At 40.4% G+C, this 24,680-nt stretch overlaps 1 protein-coding gene across 1 annotated transcript in view; it reads right to left on the bottom strand.

The window, feature by feature from the left end:
- LOC120055318 (adhesion G protein-coupled receptor L2-like) overlaps positions 1-24,680 on the bottom strand; it is a 108,303-nt gene that overhangs the window by 45,161 nt on the left and 38,462 nt on the right. The window contains exons 4-5 of the mRNA XM_039003194.1: positions 23,592-23,606; positions 21,420-22,223 (exon numbers count right to left, since the gene is read on the bottom strand). Coding sequence (XP_038859122.1) covers positions 21,420-22,223; positions 23,592-23,606 — 819 coding nt within the window. The remainder of the gene's footprint in view (positions 1-21,419; positions 22,224-23,591; positions 23,607-24,680) is intronic.

Here is a 24,680-nt window from a genome sequence, read left to right on the forward strand (position 1 = left end):
AAAAAGGGCTTTATTAAAGACAGAAATACTGGGCTGGCATGGTTATACGTTGTCTGCGGTTGTGAGGCCGGTTGGACGTACTGTCAAATTCTCTAAAACTACGTTGAAGGCAGCTTATGGTAGAGAAATTAACATTAAATTATTTGGCAACAGCTCTGGCGGACATTCCTGCAATCAGCATGCCAATTGCATGCTCCCTCAAAACTGTGGCATTGTGTTGTGTTACAAAACTGCACATTTTTAAGTGGCCTTTTATTGTCCCCAGCACAAGCTGCACCTGTGTAATGATCATGCTGTTTAACTTCTTTGGGCTGCAGGGGCAGTATTGAGTAGCTTGGATGAAAGGTGCCCATTTCAAACGGCCTCGTACTCAATTCTTGCTCGTACAATATGCATATTATTATTACTATTGGATAGAAAACACTCTCTAGTTTCTAAAACCGTTTGAATTATATCTGTGAGTAAAACAGAACTCATTTTGCAGCAAACTTCCTGACAAGAAGTGGAAAATCTGAAATCGATGCTCTGTTCCAGGGCATCCCTATTAATTTGCTTGATATGTATTAGTATACATGCACTTCATACGCCTTCCACTAGATGTCAATAGGCAGTGAGAGAAGAAATGGAGTGTATATCTTGATCTGAGGTCGAATAAGAGCTCTTGGCATGACGTAACACCAATTTCCTGTTTTCTGGAAGGAGCGAGAAGGAACCGGGTATTGCCTTCTGAAAAGTTGTCGTTATAGACGGCTACTATCTCCGGCTTTGATTTTATTTGATAAATGTAACAATATCATCGTAAAGTATGTTTTTTCAATATAGTTTAATCAGATTATTGAAATTTTTTCGGGAGTTTTGGCGTGTTCCGTTCTCTGAGTTTGTTGACGATGGAGAGCTTCGCGCCACTTCGCTAGTGTGCTTGCTAATTCAAGAGGGAAAAATGCCATTCTAAAACCAAACAACGATTGTTCCCGACAAAGGACCCCTTGTACAACATTCTGATGGAAGATCATCAAAAGTAGGACCCATTTATGATGTTATTTCATATATCTGTCGAACATGTGTACTATTAGTTTGCGCCCAGATTTTGGGCGCTCTCTCGCCATAACGTAAGCTGCATGTCGTAATGAAGTTATTTTTAGAATTCTAACATGGCGATTGCATTAAGAACTATCTTTAATTTGCTTTAATTTGCTTTAATTTGCTGTCCAACATGTATTTTTTAGTAAAGTCTATGAATAGTTATTTGATTAGAATAGGTGAGTGTCAGAAATATATCCGGACATTCTGGGAAAAAGATGCTAAGTTTTCCCAATGTATAACCACGATTTGTGCCGCTAAATATGCACATTTTCGAACAACCATATATGTATTGTGTAATATGATGTTATAGGACTGTCATCTGATGAATTTTGAGAAGGTTAGTGAAAGAATTAATATCTTTTGCTGGTTTATTCGTTATCGCTATTGTTGGCTTGAATCAATGCTGTTGTGTGGTTGGCTATTGTAGTAAGCTAATATAATGCTATATTGTGTTTTCGCTGTAAAACACTTAAAGAATCGGAAATATTGGCTGGATTCACAAGATGTTTGTCTTTAATTTGCTGTACACCATGTATTTTTCATAAATGTTTTATGATGATGAGTATTTAGGTATTTCAATTTGGTCTCTGTAATTGTTCTAGCTGCTTCGGTGCTATTTCCGATTGTAGCTGCAATGTAAAACTATGATTTATACCTCAAATATGCACATTTTTTGAACAAAACATAGATTTATTGTATAACTTGTTATAAGACTGTCATCTGATGAAGTTGTTTCTTGGTTAGTTTGGTTGGTTCTTGGTTAGTTAGGTTGGTTTTGTGCAAGCTACCTGTGCTGTGAAAAATGTCTGTGCTTTTTTGTATTTGGTGGTGAGCTAACATAAATATACGTGGTGTTTTCACTGTAAAACATTTTAAAAATCGGACATGTTGGCTGGATTCACAAGATGTGTATCTTTCATTTGCTGTATTGGACTTGTTAATGTGTGAAAGTTAAATATTTCTAAAAAATATATTTTGAATTTCGCGCCCTGCACTTGGATGGGCTGTTGTCATAAGTGTACCGGCACCGCCCTGCAGCCATAAGAAGTTAATCAACTTCTTGATATGTTACACCTGTCAGGTGGAGGGATTATTTTAGCAAAGGAGAAATGCTCACTAACAGGGATGTAAAACTAATTTGTGCACAAAATTTGAGAGGAATACGTTTTTTTGTGTGTATGGAACATTTTGGAGATTTTTTATTTCCGCTTATGACACATGGGACCAACACTTTACATGTTGCGTTTATAATTTTGTTCAGTGTAACTTCCGGTCTCTCTGTCGGTGTCCCTCTCTCTCTCTACCACTCTTTCGGTCCCTATCCCAAGTGGCTGTGAGAAACTAAATGCTTACGGAAACTGCAAAATACCAGCATACTGAGAAAAACACTCCCACCGCAGTGTCACTATTCTCTGTGCACCAGTCTAATGTCCGCTCTAGAGACTATTATAGCTATTGATGTGCACTGGAATTCTGGTTTAGTTGTAATTTGGAAGTGCCTGAGTGTGAACCCCTGACTACCTCCTTTCTACAGCGATAGACAGATGAAGGGATTTTTTTTATAGAAAAAAAACAACAACTAAAGAAATAGAATCTAAACCACTTGTCAAAGAGGCCCATTTTCCTGTTACATTTCTCTTGATGTCTCCATCCACCGCCCGGCCACACACTACAATTTTCTTTTGATTATGATGAGCCATTTCACCAATGGCGGTTGAAAGCCGTGTGTCCTCTGCTAGCACTCAGCCCAAAGAGGGGCCATCTCAATTAGCTGTCATTTCACTCAAAAGCCTAAAGGTTCAATGCAGCTCTTTTTATCTCAATATCAAATAATTTCTGGGTAACAATTAAGTACCTTACTGTGATTATTTTTGACCGTTTTAATTCAAAACAAACAAAAATATCTTCTTAGCAAATAGCAATATCTCAAGCAAGAATTTAGCTAGGAGTGTCTGGGAGTGGTCTGAGTGGGGAGGGGAAAACTGAAAACTAGCTGTTACTGGAAGAGAACTGGTTTGGAACTCCTTATATTAACTAATTTACCGCCTGCTGATGTCAACAGGCAGGCCAAAACTCCCTCCCAAACAGCTCTTACACTAAAAGGGCATTATCATAATTTTCACAATTTCACAGTATAATTCCAACCTCATAAGCCCAATTCATATGGGATTCATTTTACTGGGGGAGATAGAGTTATGTAATTATGTGCACAAGCACAAATCACCAGATCAGTATTTTTTAAGTCAAGTTCTTCCACACGATCTCAACAAACCATTTCTGTATGGAGCTTGCTTTGTGCACGGGGGCATTGTTATGCTGAAACAGGAAAGGGCCTTCTCCAAACTGTTGCCACAACAGTTCTTGTGCTGACGTTGTTTCCAGAGGCAGTTTGGAACTCGATAGTGAGTGTTGCAACCAAGGAAAGACCATTTTTACGATCTACGCGCTTCAGCACTCGGTGGTCTGAGCTTGTTTGGCCTTCCACTTTGCGGCTGAGCCGTTGTTGCTCCGATACATTTCCAGTTCACAATAACAGCATTTACGGGGCAGCTCTAGCAGGGCAGAAATTTGACAAACTGACTTGTTGGAAAGGTGGCATCCTATGACAGTGACACGTTGAAAGTCACTGAGGTCTTCAGTAAGGCCATTCTACTGACAATGTTTGTCTATGGAGACTGCATGGCTGTGTCATCGATTTTATACACCCGTCAACAACGGGTGCAGGTGAAATAGCCGAATCCACTAATTTGAAGGTGTGTCCACAAATGTTTGTATATATAGTGTATGAAGGGGATACATGTTTTAACTTTCACAGTGAATGCTTTCGTTTCTAAGTTTTGTGCCAATGAATTGAACATGCGGCAGTAAAAAACATTGAGCCTATTTAATGTAACCCTTGCGGTTAATAGATTGTTAAGCAGCATTTACAACTGAGCTTCATTTGGGGAAATTACAAGTTCACTTTCTCATCCATAGCCTAAAAACACATCTCAAGTACAAGTGCGCTGTTTAGTTCACATCTGCAGGCTGGGGGAATTAAGGACGTCTTCTACCGCGGATCGCAAAAATATGATCACATTTCTTCAATTCAAATATTATGGCGACAGTATACCAAAGATGATTTGGTATGGTTTAGAAACTTGGGAGCCAAGCTGGAGTTATCAGTGTATCCTGTTATCACCTAGACACGTTGAAATATCTCCAGGCCTAGAATAAAAACCTCCAGGCTTCTGTAATAACTGTCAATTTATTTTTAAAAACTGTCAGTTTGTAAAGAATTTATCCCATCCGAATCGTCCTCTGAAATAACAGACATTCTGGGGTAATAATGACATAAAAGTTCTCTAGTAATACCATAGAGATAGAGGACTAATCGTTGTATCTGTGCCATTATAGCGTCAGCGCCACTGAGGCAATCTCCATTTTGAAGTAGTACAATTTGTTCTTCACGATTGGCTTATCCCTCCTGATAACACGCTTGGACATGCCTCCAAACAGTGTCACCAGGAGGGATCAACCAATGAATTTGGAAGTCCCACCCAGTTGACTACATTAAAATGGTGGAAGCCCTCAATGGAGCCTCCTTGCTAATATGGCCTTTTGGCCACTAGAGGCCTCGATCATTCTCTATGACTAATACTAGTCCCGTGCGAATAGGGCTATAGTGTGAAAAATATAAAAACACAGGAAATCACATTTTTGACTGCACTGGGCCTTTAAAGTCTATCTTGGTGGGAGGCAGAAGCCTAGGACACTCTGGGTGGCATATGTTTAATCTGTTATAAATAACACGAGGTGCTCAGAGGCTGAGCAGCACTAGATTTTTTTTTAGGAAGTTCTGAAAACTGAATAGAAGTAACTAGATAGAATGGAATCGAGTGCAGGACACTGGGAAAGCAAAGGAAATACTGTCCACTGAAAAACGTGTCAAAACTAGATACAACTAAATAGAATGAACTAGACAGAATACATCGCAAATAGAAAGGACCTTTGAGGATGGAGGAAAGGGTTAATTAAGCATAAGCAATACTCTTCACTAAAATTCAAGATTATAAATGTAGATAAAGTTCCATATTTTAACATCTTTCGAAAAATGAAATAATAATGAAATAAACCATGATAAGATGAGCATAGCTATGCTGTTTGTCTAAGATAGCTATTTCTGTTAAAGGCCTAGTCCCCCCCCCTCATAAAAGCCAGATTTCCCATGGCTCTGGAGTCTGGACATGTTTGCCATTATCTCTGAAGAATTGGGAAAACGCCGTGAAGGTTATCTAAGAAAGTTTGACAGGGAAACAACATAATAATGGGCTATCACCATCAGTGTGTCTGTGGTCTGCAAGAATCAGACATCTTCTGACTTCTGCAGAAACAAGTTATTCCAGTCTTTACCACAATTTAAGGTTTGTTTTGAAATCAATGATTGGTGAAATGAAAGGGTTGATTAAATAGTCAACCGACTGATTGAAAATGTAAAATACTGGAGTGCCACTATATCAGCGTAACAATATTTCCAAATAATTAAGCTAAGTCTCAGTGAACTTCCAAAACTCAGAATCCTCCTAACTTCAAACTTGAGGGCGTTATGACATTATCTTAATTCACACAGTATTTGTCTAAGTGTGAATGTGGCCACCTACGTGGACTGCAATAAGAAGACAAAACAGCCTGTACCAAACTGTTGGACGTCACGCCAACGCACCACCATCCTACACTGCAACCCCATGAATAAGGAATGGTGTGAGGGTGAGTGTGTCTGAATATCTTAAACTTAAAGGAAGTAAACAGCAGTACTTGTGAGCCACAGTTTTGGTGTTGCTTTTTTGAAGATCCCTACGCCAGTAGCTAATGATAGAGAAACAACACCCAGAAGACATGAATATTACATTAGTTTGTTTTTAGGCAGTCTCACCCTGCTCTGCTCGAGCCTATGTGAGGCGCTTATGTGAACATCAGTCCTGTGTAGCTAGTAGCTTCGGTAATGGGTCTAAGTGAACCACCTGGTCACATACTGTAGCCCTTTTATACTGCCCTGGGAAGACAGGTTTTTCCAGACTTTGCCTTTAGTACAATTTGTAATAAATGATGGGTCTTCCTGGCAGAAATGACTGCCATCACACAGTGGATGAAGTAAATAAGTGAAAGGTGTTGGTTGTTTTCTTCCTAGTGTGTGCTCATTACCTGTATTTATTGGACTAGAGCAAATACCACGTCCAGCATTGGAGTTGCATTGCTGTGTGCGTTCTTGACACTTGTTCTTAAAGATCAAGAGACAGAAAAAGCCCTGCCACTGCCAACCAGACAGGTTCTGGAGCTATGTGTTCGGATTTACAAGAGTTGAAAATGAATGACACCTCATACCTCCGGCAGGGACACCAGCCCATGGACCCACTTTGAGATAGAAAAAAGGAGGTGGCTAGCGGCACAAGCAAAAAACATACTGTATTATTTCATGTTCACTTCAGCTATCAACAGCATCTCTTCCAGTTCTTTAAATGTCCACTTGAACAAGTAAAAATATTACAATCCACTAATCATGAAGTCAGACTCATGAAGACTTGTGCCATGTCAACAAGAGGAACAAATGGAGTTGTTCCAACCATACGCTTGGCACCTTGATCCAGGACACACACACACACAAACACCTTGACCCTGGTCAGCATGAATCTCCTTGCTGATGTGTTAATTCCTCCTGATCCACCAAGTGGCATGGACCAACCCATGAGATCTGCGTAAATATTCCCTTTGTTTCTGGGCTTCTAAGAGTATAAAGCTCAATCCCCAAAGCCTCACTGTGTGTCTGTCACACTACAATGTATTAATGAGCCCAGCAAGTGCTTCATCATGCCACACTTCAATGTTTAAAAAACATCAAAATCAATATGCATAACTGAGTTTTATAAGCAGCCATATAGAATGAGCCGAATGTCGATTTGATATTAGCAAGCTTTGTAAGGCAGAATAAGATTTAAGCCATTAGAATCTCACTTACTAGCTTTTTCCAAGTCCATGTACAGATGTAGGATCTTCATTTGATTACCATGTTGCAGGAGAACTTTCCTGCAATGCAGGAAATGTAAAACTAGTGTACTTGAGGTTTAAAAAGGCTTCTGAACCCCTACAAAAATGTAAATCAATTATAATCCACATAATAAACATTTCCTGTTGCTGCAGGATTATTTTCCAGCTGTAGAAAACTGGCTCAAATTAAGATCCTACATCTGTATGCAGCGGCATGGCCTTCCTTCTGCCTGTGTTGTCGGATCTCTCCATGTGGCTTAACCCTACATTTCTCCAGCGGCACTGCTCCTTTCATTGAAGCCATGCATTTAACGCTCAAATTTAATGCTTCTCAGATCAATGCTACCTCAAAAGCAAATGAATGTTCTCCCTTCGTTACTTTGAAATGCTCCTGGCAATTATAGTCTCCCCTGATTAGTCTTTTGAATTCACTGGACCGAGACCCAAGTCGATGTCTTTGAGGCATCTCAGACAATACCTTCTAAGTGTCAATACAAATGTTGTAATGGGCGACACTAAGGGATGCATTCTATTGGCACGTCGGAGCAAAACAATCTCTTAAATAGTGAGTCTTCTTCTTAGGAGTTGGAACCATCAAAATATTGATCACTGGTGTGGTGTCTGTGTGTTGAGAACCTTAGTGTTTTAACACTCAGAACCCTGTAGTGAATTCAAATGAATCCTTGGCGTTTTCAATATATCTTTGAGGAATTAGACAGGTATCAAATACATAACATGTTTTTTTTTTTTTTTTTTTTTACATAGTAATACAAAAAAAGTATCAAAACTATATATAAAAATACTACATAAACATTTTTAAACATTATACAATTATACACACACACACACACACACACACACACACACACACACACACACACACACACACACACACACAGTTGAAGTCGAAAGTTTACATACACCTTAGCCAAGTACATTTAAAACTCAGTATTTCACAATTCCTGACATTTAATTCTCATAAAAATTACCTGTCTTATGTCAGTTAGGATCACCACTTTATTTTAAGAATGTGAAATGTCAGAATAATAGTAGAGAGAATGATTTATTTCAGCTTTTATTTCTTTCATCACATTCACAGTGGGTCAGAAGTTTACATACACTCAATTAGTATTTGGTAGCATTGCCTTTAAATTGTTTAACTTTGGTCAAACGTTTTGGGTAGCCTTCCACAAGCTCCCCACAATAAGTTGGTTGAATTTCAGACCATTCCTCCTGACAGAGCTGGTGTAACTGAGTCAGGTTTGTAGGCCTCCTTGCGCACACATGCTTTTTCAGTTCTGCCCACAAATGTTCTATGGGATTGAGGTCAGGGCTTTGTGATGGCCACTCCAATACCTTGACTTTGTTGTCCTTAAGCCATTTGCCACGAATTTGGAAGTATGCTTGGGGTCATTGTCCATTTGGAAGACCCATTTGCGACCAAGCTTTAACTTCCTGACTGATGTCTTGAGAAGTTGCTTCAATATATCCACATAATTGTCCTCCTCATGATGCCATCTATTTTGTGAAGTGCACCAGTCCCTCCTGTAGAAAAGCACCCCCACAACATGATGCTGCCACCCCCGTGCTTCACGGTTGGGATGGTGTCGGCTTGCAAGCCTCCCCGTTTTCCTCCAAACATAACGATGGTCATTATGGCCAAACAGTTCTATTTTTGTTTCATCAGACCAGAGACATTTCTCCAAAAAGTACAATCTTTGTCCCCATGTGCAGTTGCAAACCGTAGTCAGGCTTTTTTATGGCGGTTTTGGAGCAGTGGCTTCTTCTTTGCTGAGCAGCCTTTCAGGTTATGTCGATATATGACTCGTTTCACTGTGGATATAGATACTTCTGTACCAGTTTCCTCCAGCATCTTCACAAGGTCCATTGCTGTTGTTCTGGGATTGATTTGCACTTTTTGCACCAAAGTACATTCATCTCTAGGAGACAGAACACGTCTCCTTCCTGAGCGGTATGACAGCTGCGTGGTCCCATGGTGTTAATACTTGCATACTATTGTTTGTACATATGAACATGGTACCTTCAGGCATTTGGAAATTGCTCCCAAGGATGAACCAGACTTGTGGAGATCTACAATTTTTTTCTCTGAGGTCTTGGCTGATTTCTTTTGATTTTCCCATGATGTCAAGCAAAGAGGCACTGAGTTTGAAGGTAGGCCTTGAAATGTATCCACAGGCACACCTCCAATTGACTCAAATTATGTCAATTAGCCTATCAGAAGCTTCTAAAGCTATGACATAATTTTCTGGAATTTTCCAAGGCTGTTTAAAGGCAGTGTCAACTTAGTGTATGTAAACTTCTGACCAACTGGATTTGTGATACAGTGAATTATAAGTGAAATAATCTGTCTGTAAACAATTGTTGTACTAATTACTTGTGTCATGCACAAAGTAGACGTCCTAAACGACTTGCCAAAACTATAGTTTGTTAACAATTAATTTGTGGAGTGGTTGAAAAACGAGATTTAATGACTCCAACCTAAGTGTATGTAAACTTCCGACTTCAACTGTATGTATGTATGTATGTATGTATGTATGTATGTATGTATGCATGTATACATACACACACACACATACAGTGCCAATCAAAAGTTGACACACCTACTCAATCAAGGGTTTTTCTATATTTTTCGACATTGTAGAATAATGAACATCGAAATCAAATCAAATTTTATTTGTCACATACACAGATGTTAATGCGAAATGCTTGTGCTTCTAGTTCCGACCATGCAGTAATATCTAACAAGTAATCTAACAACAACAACTACCTTATACACACACGTGTAAAGGAATGAATAAGAATATGTACATACAAATATATGGATGACCGATGGCCGAACGGCATAGGCAAGATGCAGTAGATGGTATAGAGTACAGTATATACATATGAGATGAGTAATGTAGGGTAAACATATAACGTAAACATTATATAAAGTGGCATTGTTTAAAGTGACTAGTGATACATTTATTACATCCAATTTTTAATTATTAAAGTGGCTATAGATTTGAGTCAGTATGTTGGCAGCAGCCACTCAATGTTAGTGGTGGCTGTTTAACAGTCTGATGGCCTTGAGATAGAAGCTGTTTTTCAGTCTCTCGTCCCCAGCTTTGATGCACCTGTACTGACCTCGCCTTCTGGATGATAGCGGGATGAACAGGGAGTGGCTCGGGTGGTTGTTGTCCTTGATGATCTTTTTGGCCTTCCTGTGACATTGGGGGGTGTAGGTGTCCTGGAGGGCAGGTAGTTTGCCCCCGGTGATGCGTTGTGCAGAACTCACTACCCTCTGGAAAGCCTTACGGTTGTGGGCGGAGCAGGTGCCGTACCAGGCGGTGATACAGCCCGACAGGATGCTCTCGATTGTGCATCTGTAAAAGTTTGTGAGTGTTTTTGGTGACAAGCCGAATTTCTTCAGCCTCCTGAGGTTGAAGTGTCGCTGCTGCGCCTTCTTCACCACGCTGTCTGTGTGGGTGGACCAATTCAGTTTGTCCGTGATGTGTACGCCGAGGAACTTGAAACTTTCCACCTTCTCCACTACTGTCCCGTCGATATGGATAGGGGGGTTCTCCCTCTGCTGTTTCCTGAAGTCCACGATCATCTCCTTTGTTTTGTTGACGTTGAGTGTGAGGTTATTTTCCTGACACCACACTTCGAGGGCCCTCACCTCCTCCCTGTAGGCCGCCTCGTCGTAGTTGGTAATCAAGCCTACCACTGTAGTGTCATCTGCAAACTTGATGATTGAGTTGGAGGCGTGCATGGCCACGCAGTCATGGGTGAACAGGGAGTACAGGAGAGGGCTGAGAACGCACCCTTGTGGGGCCCCAGTGTTGAGGATCAGCGGGGTGGAGATGTTTCCTACCCTCACCACCTGGGGGCGGCCCGTCAGGAAGTCCAGGACCCAGTTGCACAGGGCGGGGTTGAGACCCAGGGTCTTGGAGCTTAATGACGAGTTTGGAGGGTACTATGGTGTTAAATGCTGAGCTGTAGTCGATGAACAGTATTCTCACATAGGTATTCCTCTTGTCCAGATGGTTAGGTCAGTGTGATTGCGATTGCTTCGTCTGTGGACCGATTGGGGTGGTAAGCAAATTGGAGTGGGTCTAGGGTGTCAGGTAGGGTGGAGGTGATATGGTCCTTGACTAGTCTATCAAAGCACATGATGATGACGGAAGTGAGTGCTACGGGGCGATAGTCATTTAGCTCAGTTACCTTAGCGAAGTGAAGACATCAACACTATGAAATAACACATATGGAATCATGTACTAACCAAAAAAAGTGTTAAACAAATCAAATATATTTTATATTTGATATAATTCCAAGAAGCCACCCTTTGCCTTGATGACAGCTTCGAACACTCTTGGCATTCTCTCACCCATCTTCATGAGGTTTGTCACCTGGAATGCATTTCAATTAACAGGTGTGCCTTGTTAAAAGCTAATTTGTGGAATTTCTTTCCTTCTTAATACGTTTGAGCCAATCAGTTGTGTTGTGACAAGGTAGGGGTGGAAGACGGTCTTTTACCAATAAGGCTAATTCCATATTATGGCAAGAACAGCTCAAATAAGCATAGAAAACACTCTCAAGTTTCTAAAACTGTTAAAATTATGTCTGTGAGTATAACAGAACTGATATGGTAGGCAAAACCCCAAGGACAAACCACCCCCCTCCAAAATAATTCAGCCTACCACTATTTTCAATGGCTATCACTTTTATTATAAGGCGAAGTCCTCCCAGATTGCAGTTCCTAAGGCTTCCACTAGATGTCATCAGCCTTTAGAAAGAGTTTCAGGCTGGTTTTTGGAAAAATTAGCCAGAAACTGTCGTTTTTCTAGGTGGCTCCCATTTTGGCTGTAGTGTTTCCAAGCGCGTGGAAGAGAGCGCGTTCGTTGGTATTTTTCTCTCTCGGTAAAGACAATAACGATTCTCCGTCTTAAATTTTATCGTTTATTTACGTATTAGGGTACCTAAGGTTTGATTATAACAAGTTGTTTGACTTGTTTGGAAAAGTTTATTAGTAACGTTTGGGATTCATTTTGTATGCATTTTGATGGAGGGAAACTGGGTGGATTATTGACTGAAGCGCGCCAGCTAAACTGAGTTTTATGGATATAAAGACGGACAGTATCGAACAAAAGGACCATTTGTGATGTAACTGGGACCTTTTGTAATTCCAACAGAAGAAGATCAAAGATAAGGCATTTATTATATCGCTATTTCTGACTTCCGTGTCGCACCTGCCTGGTTGAAATACGTTTTTCATGTGTTTGTATGCGGGGCACTGTCCTCAGATAATCTCATGGTTTTCTTTCGCCGTAAAGCCTTTTGAAATCTGACACAGCGGTAGGATTAACAAGAAGTTAAGCTTTATTTTAATGTATTACACTTGTGATTTTATGAAAGGTAAATATTTATAATGCTGTAGTTTGAATTTCACGCTCTGCAATTTCACCGAATTTCAGCGACACGCCTTTCACAAAGAGGTTAACATTTTTTTGGTTACTATATGATTCCATATGTGTTATTTCATAGTTGTGATGTCTTCATTATTATTCTACAATGTAGAAAATAGTAAAAATAAAGAAAAACCCTTGAATGAGTAGATGTGTCCAAACTTTTGACTGGTATTGTATATATACTTTTTTCTGACTGCACTGCACTGCACACACACACACACACACACACACACGTTTGGGGTCACTTAGAAATGTCCTTGTTTTTGAAAGAAAAGCAAACTTATTTGTGGCAGCTTCATTAAATAGTATCCACAAAACACCAGTCTCAACGTCAACAGTGAAGAGACGACTGCGGGATGCTGGCCTTCTAGGCAGAGTCGCAGGGAAAAAGCAGAATCTCAGACTGGCCAATAAAAATAAAAGATTAAGATGATCAAAATAACACACACTGGACAGAGGAACTCTGCCTAGAAAGCCAGCATCCCGGAGTTGCCTCTTCACTGTTGACGTTGAGACTGGTGTTTTGCGGGTACAATTTAATAAGCTGCCAGTTGAGGATTTGTGGGGCGTCTGTTTCTCAAACAAGACACTAATGTACTTGTCCTCTTGCTCAGTTGTACACCGGGGCCTCCCACTCCTCTTTCTATTCTGGTTAGAGCCAGTTTGCGCTGTTCTGTGAAGGGAGTAGTACACAGCTTTGTACAAGATTAGATGTCGACCGATTATGATTTTTCAACGCCGATACCGATACCGATTATTGGAGGACCAAAAATAGCAGATACCGATTAATCGGTCATTTTTTTTTAAATGTATTTGTAATAATGACAATTACAACAATACTGAATTAACACTTATTTTAACTTAATATAATACATCAAAATCAATTTAGCCTCAAATAAATAATGAAACATGTTCAATTTGGTTTAAATAATGCAAAAACAAAGTGTTGGAGAAGAAAGTAAAAGTGCAATATGTGCCATGTAAGAAAGCTAACGTTTAAGTTCCTTGCTCAGAACATGAGAACATATGAAAGCTGGTGGTTCCTTTTAACATGAGTCTTCAATATTCCCAGTTAAGAAGTTTTAGGTTGTAGTTCTTATAGGAATTATATTACTATTTCTCTCTATACCATTTGTATTTCATATACCTTTGACTATTGGATGTTCTTATAGGCACTTTAGTATTGCCAGTGTAACAGTATAGCTTCCATCCCTCTCCTCGCTCCTACCTGGGCTCGAACCAGGAACACATCGACAACAGCCACCCTCGAAGCAGCATTAACCATGCAGAGCAAGGGGAACAACTACTCCAAGTCTCAGAGCGAGTGACGTTTGAAACGCTATTAGCGCACACCCCGCCAACTAGCTAGCCATTTCACATCGGTTACACCAGTCTAATCTCGGGAGATGATAGGCTTGAAGTCATAAACAGCACAATGCTTGAAGCATTGCGAAGAGCTGCTGGCAAAACGCACTAAAGTTCTGTTTGAATGAATGCTTACGAGCCTGCTGGTGCCTACCATCGCTCAGTCAGACTGCTCTATCAAATCATAGACTTAATTATAACATAATAACACACAGAAATACGAGCCGTAGGTCATTAATATGGTCGAATCCGGAAACTATCATCTCGAAAACAAAACGTTTATTCTTTCAGTGAAATACGGAACCGTTCCGTATTTTATCTAACGGGTGGCATCCATAAGTCTAAATATTCCTGTTACATTGCACAACCTTCAATGTTATGTCATAATTACGTAAAATTCTGGCAAATTAGTTCGCAATGAGCCAGGCGGCCCAAACTGTTGCATATACCCTGACTCTGTTGCAAGAGAAGTGACACCATTTCACCTGGTTAATATTGCCTGCTAACCTGGATTTCTTTTAGCTAAATATGCAGGTTTAAAAATATATACTTCTGTGTATTGATTTTAAGAAAGGCATTGATGTTTATGGTTAGGTACAGTCGTGCAACGATTGGCAATTTTTCGCAAATGCGCTTTTGTTAAATCATCCCCCGTTTGGCGAAGTTGGCTGTCTTTGTTAGGAAGAAATAATCTTCACACAGTTTGCAATGAGCTAGGCAGCCCAAACTGCTGCATATACCCTGACTCTGTTGCAAGAGAAGTGACACCATTTTTCCTAGTTAAAAGAAATTCATGTTAGCAGGCAATATTAACTAAATATGCAGGTTTAAAAATATATACTTGTGTATTGATTTTAAGAAAGGCATTGATGTTTATGGCTAGGTACACATTGGAGCAACAACAGTCCTTTCTCGCGAATGCCACCGCATCGATTATATGCAACGCAGGACACACTAGATAAACTAGTAATATCATCAACCATGTGTAGTTAACTAGTGATTATGATTGATTGTTTTTTATAAGATAAGTTTAATGCTAGCTAGCAACTTACCTTGGCTTCTTACTGCATTCGCGTAACAGGCAGGCTCCTCGTGGAGTGCAATGTAATCAGGTGGTTAGAGCGTTGGACTAGTTAACCTTAAGGTTGCAAGATTGAATCCCTGAGCTGACAAGGTAAAAATCTGTCGTTCTGCCCCTGAACAAGGCAGTTAACCCACCATTCCTAGGCCGTCATTGAAAATAAGAATCTGACTTGCCTATTTAAATAAAGGTGGTAAAAAAAAAAAAAATACAGATTTCCGATTGTTATGAAAACTTGAAATCGGCCCAAATTAATCGTCCATTCCGATTAATCGGTCGACCTCTATACAAGATCTTCAGTGTCATGGCAATTTCTCGCATGGAATAGCCTTCATTTCTCAGAACAAGAATAGACAATGAGTTTCAGAAGAAAGTTCTTTGTTTCTGGCCATTTTGAGCCTGTAATCGAACTGCTGATGCTGATGCTCCAGATACTCAACCAGTCTAAAGAATGCCAGTTTTATTGCTTCTATAACCAGAACAACAGTTTTCAGCTGTGCTAACATAATTGCAAAAGGGTTTTCTAATGATCAATTAGCCTTTTAAAATGACCAATTGGATTAGCTAACACAACGTGCCACTGGAACACAGGAGTGATGGTTGCTGATAATGGGCCTCTGTACGCCTATGTAGATATTCCATCTTTTTTTTTTTAAATAAGCTGTTTCCAGCTACAATAGTCATTTACAACATTAACAATGTCTACACCGTAATTCTGATAAATGGTATGTTATTTTAATGTACAAAAAATAAGTTAATTTCTAAATGACCCCAAACTTTTGAACGGTAGTGTACACAGTGCCTTCAGAAAGTGTATTTAGACTTTTCCCACATTTTGTTGTGTTACAGCCTGAATTTAAAATGGATGAAATGTAGATTTTGCATCACTGATCTACACAGAATACCCCATAATGTCAAAGTGGAATTATGTTTTCAGAAATCTTTACTAATAAATAAAAAAATGTAAAGCTGAAATGTCTTGAGTCAAGAAGTATTCAACCCCTTTGTTAGGCAAGCTTAAATAACTTCAGGAGAAGAAATGTGTCTAACAAATCAGAAAATAAGTTGCATAAACTCACTCGGTGTATAATAATGGTGTTTAACATGATTTATTTAATGACTACCTCATCTCTGTACCCCACACATGCAATTTTCTGTAAGGTCCCTCAGTCGAGCAGGGAATTTTAAGCAAAGATTCAACGACAAAGACCAGGGAGGTTTTCCAATGCCTTGCAAAGAAGAGCACATACTGGTAGATGGTATAAAAAATAAAGACATTGAATATCCCTTTGAGCATGGTGAAGTTATTAATTACACTTTGGATGGTTTATCAATAAACCCAGCAACTACAAAGATACAGGCGTCCTTCCTAACTCAGTTGCCGGAGAGGAAGAAAACCCCTCAGGGATTTCACCATGGGGCCAATGGTGACTTTAAAACAGTTACAGAGTGTAATGGCTGAGATAGGAGACAACTGAGAATGGATCAACAACATTGTTGTTATTCCACAATACTAACCTAAATGACAGAGTGAAAAGAAGGAAGCCTGTACAGAATAAAACGTATTCCAAAACCTGTTTGCAATAAGGCACTCAAGTAATACTGCAAAAAAAAAAAGTGGCAAATAAATACAGCGTTATGTTTGGGGCAAATCCAACACAACAGAGTACCAATCGTCATATTTTCCAGCATAGTGGTGGCTGCATCATGTTATGAGTATACTTGTCACCGGCAAGGACTAGGGAGTTTTTTATAAAAAGAAAAGGAATAGAGCTAAGCATAGTCCTAGAGAAAAACCTGGTTCAGTCTGCTTTCCACCAGACACTGGGAGACAAATCCACCTTCCAGCAGGACAATAATCTAAAACGCAACACCAAATATATACTGTTACTTACCAAGACAACATTGAATGTTTCTGAGTGGCCTAGTCACAGTTTTGACTTAAATCAGCTTGAAAATCTAATGCAAGACTTGAAAATGGCTAACAACCAACTTGATATAGCTTGAAGAATTTAAATTGAATAATGGGCAAATATTGTACAAACCAGGTTTGCAAAGCTCTTAGAGACATACCTAGAAAGACCCCCAGCTGTAATCACTGCCAAAGGTGATTCTAACATGTTGAATACTTATCTTATCAAAATTAATTAGTGGTTTATTTTCCATTAATAAAAAAAAAAATGGTTTTCTTCCACTTTGACATTAGAGTATTTTGTGTAGATCATTGACAAAAAAAATACAATTAAAACCATTTGAATTCCACTGATTAACACAACAAAATGTAGAACAAGTCCAGGGGTATGAGTACTTTCTGAAGGCCCTGTAGGCTGTTGGCATAGTAGGAGAAGACACATAGGTGGTATTGTACTGATTACTGTTCTCTGTAAAAAGCAGAGAATTGTAGCAATTCGGTTCTTCAAGGAACTTTAACTGTGGGGCCCCATGAATCTTAATGGACTAAATTAATTTTCTCTCTGCGCCTCAAGTGCTTCTCAGTATCAGTGAGAGATGTTCTTTTAGCACCATTAGATCACCCTGCAGAACAGGTTGTTTAATCCCCATCTATGCTCTCTCTGAGAGACGCAATAAATCCTAATAGCTGTATAGTCAGGGCAGTTAAAGGTGTAGATCTGAGCAACCTAATAAACATGAACCAATTTCTTTCATGTGCCTGCCTGTGCCATTCACAAAAGACCAGTGGAATCTCGCTGCTGGCATAGCCATGCTTCTCTATTTCCCTCCCTCTATGAGCAGCTACGGGCTTTTGTTCTCATAAAACTTAACGATCTGCAGAAGGCAGTTATGAATGCAAATACATTGTAGCTCTATGCATTCAAGTTTCAATTCCAGTAGCAGAACCGTAGCAAGGGTTCTTAAACTAATGTGTAAAATCAACAACTATGTAGGCTAGTGTGTGGCTTTCATCATTACATCTTTCGCACGCAGTTAAGCCAGTGAGAGTTTGTGTGTCTGTTAGGGCTGACCCCAATTATTCGGCAGAGAGTTTGTTGTTGAGGAGTATAATTTTTTATTTTTTAGAACAGGTGTCTCCTGTGCCAGAATTTTTTCAAAGAATTGTATTTATATATATATATATATATTTTTTTTTAATAGCACAGGAGACACCTGTTTTATTCGCGCCCATCTCAGTGAACTAATCCATTGCGGAAGCCGAGACTAATCCATTGCGGAGGTACAGTCCAAGAAGAGGGGGAGTGTGGCTGCACAATGCACGTCTCTCTCCAGAATGGGCTCTCTCCCGACAATTTGTGTACATTCATTGTTCCATAACTTCATTGTGTGAATTGTTAGTGTCTATCAATTCCCCATTACATGTATCACTAGTAGTACATTTACCGTTAATTCCTATAATTTCTAATCTACCATTTGGGGATCTGATAGTATTCCGGATTGGCGTAATGCAGCACCATTAATGAGCTGTGGAACTTCTCAATGTAATGTTTTCTTTACCTCAAACAGCAAGCAAATCTATTTTTACATCCATTGAGAATGACAATACCTCAATGTATTTGAAAATCTTTCCAGCTCTCTCCCTTTCCATAACCACTCATCGTGAATGGGGAAAATGTAATGCTTTGATCCAGTGGAAACGTCATAAAATAGGCCTACCTGAATATTTCTTATTCCTTGCGCAAATTGCCTACAGGGATGTCTGTCCTGAGCTCACTGGCGCAGGAAACTGTATGTTGCAACCGGATGGACCCAAGTTAATATTTGATACAATGTTTCAAGTTGGTTGCAGACAGGCCATGTGTAGCCAATGTGATTTATAGGATATATATATATATTTTTTAATAAAATCGGGATATTTTCTACATGCAGGCTGCATTGTTTTTATTTGTTGGCTTTATGTCAGCTATTTTTACATAGTTGGCAATGGCAATAGAACTTACTTTTTTGGTTTGTATCATTTTCATTTAGATTTGAATAGAATTTTGATTAATCACTTGACAAGATATATGAGATATGAAGACGTTATTATAAATGAAATGAAACTGTTCCACAAAAATGTTCATATGAAAACCATTACTGGGATGCAGATCGGTAGAAATGGTAAGATAAATTGGCATTCCACATGAGAAAGTTTGCCGACTCCTAGTGTAGCCTATTACCGGCAACTTCAGGAGAGTAATGGCAGAATCTGCAAAAGCCAGTAGGAGTGGGAGGAGGATGGTCGGGACAAGTTAAGGTTTGAATCTTCTGGTCTTGATCTCCCTCTCGAGTCATTTGTGTCTTGTTTCATCAAATAGTGAGCTTAAAGCATCAGACAAGCTCAATGCATATACAGTTGATTTGATCAAAACACATAGAGCGTGTCTATAGAGGGAAAAATACACATTTTAACATTTTGACCAATTGATTGGTCGAAAGAACAGACGACTTTCAGTTGACAAATATTTATATTAGGTCGGGGACAGCCCTAGTGTCTGTCTCTGGCATTTGCGTTTGCTGAAGCATTAGCTGAGAGCAGAACAGAGTAAATCCCCTTGATTGGAAATGCACTGCCATGCTGACTTCTCTCCTCTCTGTGTGGCTGTTATTAGGCATGAAGGGGAATTATGATAATTCACTTGTTAATTACATTTACATACATCTTATCCTGAGCAGCCAGAAGAGGCAGTTTGCATGCAAATACATGCCAATTCGGCAATGGAGAAAGAACTTAAAATTCTAGTATCTGGTGTCTATCTATTCTACATGGTCTTAATTGAATGCTTTGGTTGGGTTGGGCACATAGAGACTGAACCTCTAAGACCGTCACGAGCTCAAGGCTTCTGTCTGCCTGCCTGTCTGTCTGCCTGCCTGTCTGTCGCGTTGACACGTGATCAGAGTGCAGGAACATATGGTGTTCATGGCGAAATTGCCCTTGCACACACAGGTCAGGGATCACATTTCCTTTGGGGAAAATCCTTAACATTAACCTAGCTATACACTGGAATGCCAACTAACTGGATATCGCTTTATTTTCAATATTCATTTTCTTTAAATCAGCGAAAATGTGAGAACTCAGTCAGAACTTACTCTTGTGCAGGGAGCAGCACTGTGGAACAACTTGAAACCCCAATGGCAGCGTGTTAGCATGTTCCCCCAAAGTGACTAAGCAGGGAGTTAGCCTAGCTCGTAGCGATAAGGAGGAGGCTGCACCCCAACACGTCATGGTAGCCTATAGTTGATAGTTACTTGTCGTCTTTCCCCACAGCAAGTGTTAGTAGGTACGTTAGTTAGCAGGGAATTAGCCTAGCTTTTAGGGATAAGGAGGAGGCTACACCCCAACACATTACAGCATCATGGTATAGAGTTGATAGTTCCTTGTTGTGCTGAGCGTTAGCAGGGACTTAGCCTAGCTCTCAGGGATAAGGAGGCTACAGGCAGGTAATTACACCCATTATCAGACACTGTGATGTAAGGGCCCTGACTGATGACATACACGTCCGTCTCCCCTCAGACACTTCACAGATTAATTTAAAACCCTACAGCGTTTGACAGGACCATCAGCCGTTATTGATATCTTGATCGTTTTCCCCCCTTTTCAACAGCGCTCAAGTCATTCTTCTAACCGTGTCATCCAGCTATGATTCACCGGTGTTACCGCCATCTAGCCACATGGTACTTTGACTCTGCGTTTTAACGCCGACCGCCAGGCCATAATATTATGGAGATTGTCTCAATCTAGGGTAAATGAGGGGCCGTCAACGAACGGTTGATGGGGTAGCCATGGCAACAGATGTCCGAAACGGCTCCAAAGGCAAGGAAAGTAAAGTGGGATAACCTTCTGTCATACTGTATGCAATATTTCAGAATCCCATTCCGGGGCATTAAAAGGGAAGTTCACAAGGCCACTGTTCATAAAGGACTGGGATAAGACCTGAGATTAGAACATTTGATAGGGTCCAAGCTTCAAGTGGAGAGGTAGTTCTTGAGCTCGCCTTATGGTAATAAAGGAAGCAAGTCTTTATGGCTGATGCCTTGTGCCAGAGCACGAAGGCTCCTGAGGGAGTTATACCTCGTTCCAAGGTGAATCTGTAATTTTCTATTTACAAATTAGGTCTTTCCCCAGGACAAACACAATCTCCTATTCTCTGAATCACACTTGAATTGTGTTCAAAATTAAAAATCAGTCATCTGTGACTTCCCATGCAGCAACACACACACACACACACACACACACACACACACACAGAGGAATATATTCAGCACCTGACGCAAATACAACACAAAGGGCTGAATCCCAACCTGAAATATGTGTTTGTAACTCAGTCCTTTTACAGAAATCCTGTTTTGATCTCAATGAGAGGTTAGTGTGAAAACTCAATGTACACATACAGATCTCAGATCAGGATTCATCTGAAACAGGCCATACTGTGACTGAGGCTTACCGTCAGCAGGGTCTTTCTCAGCGTCAAACTCCAGGTCGTAGCGCAGGATGTAAAAGTTATTCCACACGTACAGCTGGTTATCTCTGGGGTTGTAATCCACAGCAGCGATGTACTGGTACTGGTTGGGGAACAGGATGTCCGTGTACTCTCCCTGGCTTAGCTTGGTGTTGTAGATGTAGTCTATGTGGCTCTTGGCCGTCTCGCTCTCGTTCTCCTCGTAGGTGGACCGCACCACGTTCAGCACGCCACACACCATGAAGGCATTGGAGGCGGATCTCTTGTCGTACGCCGTCTCCCAGGTGGCCTCGAAGCGGAGCGTGTAAGGGTTGAGCTGTGAGACCACGATTCGTCCGTTGTTTTGCTCCGTTGCGTAGATCACCCACAACCCCCGCTCGTCGACGGCGAGGTCTATGTCCGTCTTGCCGCCCCAGCGGTATGGCGAGGTGTCATGATAGTTGGCGTTGGCCACAATGGCCTCACCACTCTTGATGCGCGTGCGGAGATCAAATTTCACAATGTTACGCGTGCGCTCCTTGTTGAAGAAGATGGCCCCGTCGTAGGCCACGAAGCCCGTGCCGTCGACACGATGTGGGAGTTTATAGGTCGTGGTCTGGCGGCCATTTTTTAAGTCCTCCAGGGAGGCATACTCAATAAGGGTGTCAGTGCGGTACGGCGTCCAGGGCATGAAGAAGACCTTGTCTCCTGCCTGCAGGGGGTCTTTAGACCAAGCCCCAGCCTGTTGCTCCACCTCAAACACAAACGTGGGCTCCCCCACCTCCTTCAGGGTCCCGGGACAAATGAAAACTAGTGAGTGAGGGACAGAGAAACAGAAAGATGGGTTTAAGTAAAAAATATGCAGAGTATAAACAGATATTTCCTCACGGTATGTAGTGTGTATATTGTATAGTTTTTCGCTGCTGTCCAAGTAGAGTGTGGGACAAAGATGTGTGACAGTTATTTAACTAGTGTTTAGTGCTATTGCTTGTGAATAGAATGAAAAATCAAAGGTGAAGGCAAGAGAATGATGTGCAAGAGTGAGTAAAGGACTTGCTTCTTTATAGAGTTTGTCTGCCGTACACGTTAACTGTGTGGGACCAAACAAATCCAAAAAGTCAAACCAAAGGAGGATAAACCCTGTAAATGCAAGACATGTAAGGGATGGGAGAGGTAGGGATGAAGTGTATACTGGAACCCTTGTTTTAATTGCAACTTCTACCTGGCATCAGTGACACCGACAATTGTGTAAATGGCAAAACTGCACATGCTTACTGAAAAAGCACACAGAAGACAAAATGATAAGGGATAAGACTTGTGGAGAGAACCAAAACAACATTCTGGATGGAGGTGGCAGTGAAGCTGGGGTAAGATGAGGGTAGGGTTTGGAGAGAAGACAGGACAACAACAGCAGAGGTCTCAGTGAACCTGGAGCAATTAGGTTTAAGTGCCTTGCTCAAGGGCACAGACAGATTTTTAACCTTGTCGGCTTAGAGATTTGAACAAGTGACCTTTCGGCCACTGGCCCAATGCTCTCACTGCTAGGCTACCTGATGCATAGCATTATTTGTTTAGCTTGCTACCGAGCTCTGTACAATGCATATGATACTGTATGATAACATTTATGCACTTCTGTATTTGAGAGCTCTAGCTAATAGTTTTTTATAGTTAGGCTTGGTGGTAGCCTAGTTATGTTGTTGTGTCAGACTCATTCTGTAATTTGAATTTAAATGGGAAAATAACCCTCTTAAAATGTCTTCACATGCTTGTGAATTGGTCTATCTGTATCATGTTGTATTATTGAAATGTATAATGGTTTAGATGAGAAACTGCCTTCATAGCATTCTTCCAAACTGTCTACTGCGAGATTTACGGTACTAGAGGTGCGCAGGGAGATGTAATATCTGGTGACGTACGAGACCAGCACTGGTAACAGGTCTAGTGAATCTGAACGGGCCCCATCTTTCAAACCTCAAGACTGCTTTTATAAATCGGCTTTGAAATTCAAATTGTCTCCCAGAGTTGCAATCAACACCCTATGGGGGTTTGGGGCAGGCGTTTTGACAAGAGGCAATCAGGAGGGAGGAGACAAGAGGGAGGGTTGTATTGAACACCACATTACAGGGAGCTGGGGAAGGGTGGGGCTGGGACGGAGGGAGGACTGGACCACTCATTTACCTTTTTGTTCCACTTCTATTTTAGGCATTGAAAAAGAAAGAAAGCAAACAAGAAAGAGTGCAAGAGGGAGAGAAAGGTTATCGTGAGTCAACTACCAGGTAGGCTACATGAGTAGAGAAGGTTACAGGATATGATCGATAGAGGACCAAGAGATGGCTGTTTTGGGGGAACAAGAAAAAACAGAAAAAAATAGGGAGATTATCAGGCCCTATAATATGAAAGCATACAGGTTAGGGCTGGAGACAAACTACACAAATTGTTCAACCGATCACGATTCCATGCTTTTCTAGCCATCAAAATAATATTTGTTTTGCCTAGCCACTGATTGCATCAGTAATAAACAGGCCGAATTACTGTCCAAGTGAATTGTTTGACATAAAGAAACATTGTACTGTTTCTGAAATCCCTATTCAGTTTAAAATCAGATAACATTCTTAGAGAAACAGCAAAAGGGTTATTTTTGGCAGTATTGTCTGGGGCGGTATTTACTCAAAAACTTTATAGACACAAATCTAAATTCCGTAGTCTGCTTCGCCCACACACAGAACATTACTTGCTAATGTTACATGCACAATTTCCCTAATGAGCCAAAAAATACAATTGCAAGTGAACAATGGCTGATGACGAGCAACCCAATATTGAGTTCCTTCATTAAAGCAGTGAAGCAACAAACGGAAGAGGGAAAAGATCCTAGCGAGACAACTAAGGAACAAGAAAGACTGAAACTTAGAAGGAGAGAGAGCATAGAGGTTAATACAGAAAAGATACAAGAGGGGAAGGAAAGTTAGATGAGAAATGAAGAAGAGGTAAAAACCAAAATATTATTTCATGAAAATAAACCTTCAGTGAATTACATACCGTAACAGCAACAAGAGTCAGATTTAAAATTTAAAAAAATACATTTACTATTTCATTTAAAAGATCAGCTTTTCATTGTTTTATAATGACAGAAAACAAACTTTTACACACAGATAGCACATATCCCCCCTCCTACAGGACCCCACTTAATAAGTAAAGGATCTAATAAACCTAACTACACATTCAAGAAAAAACATAGAGTTGCACAGCATCATTAAATGCTGAATACTT

The sequence above is a fragment of the Salvelinus namaycush genome, chromosome 11 (assembly GCF_016432855.1).
Source record: "Salvelinus namaycush isolate Seneca chromosome 11, SaNama_1.0, whole genome shotgun sequence".
NCBI lineage: Eukaryota > Metazoa > Chordata > Actinopteri > Salmoniformes > Salmonidae > Salvelinus > Salvelinus namaycush.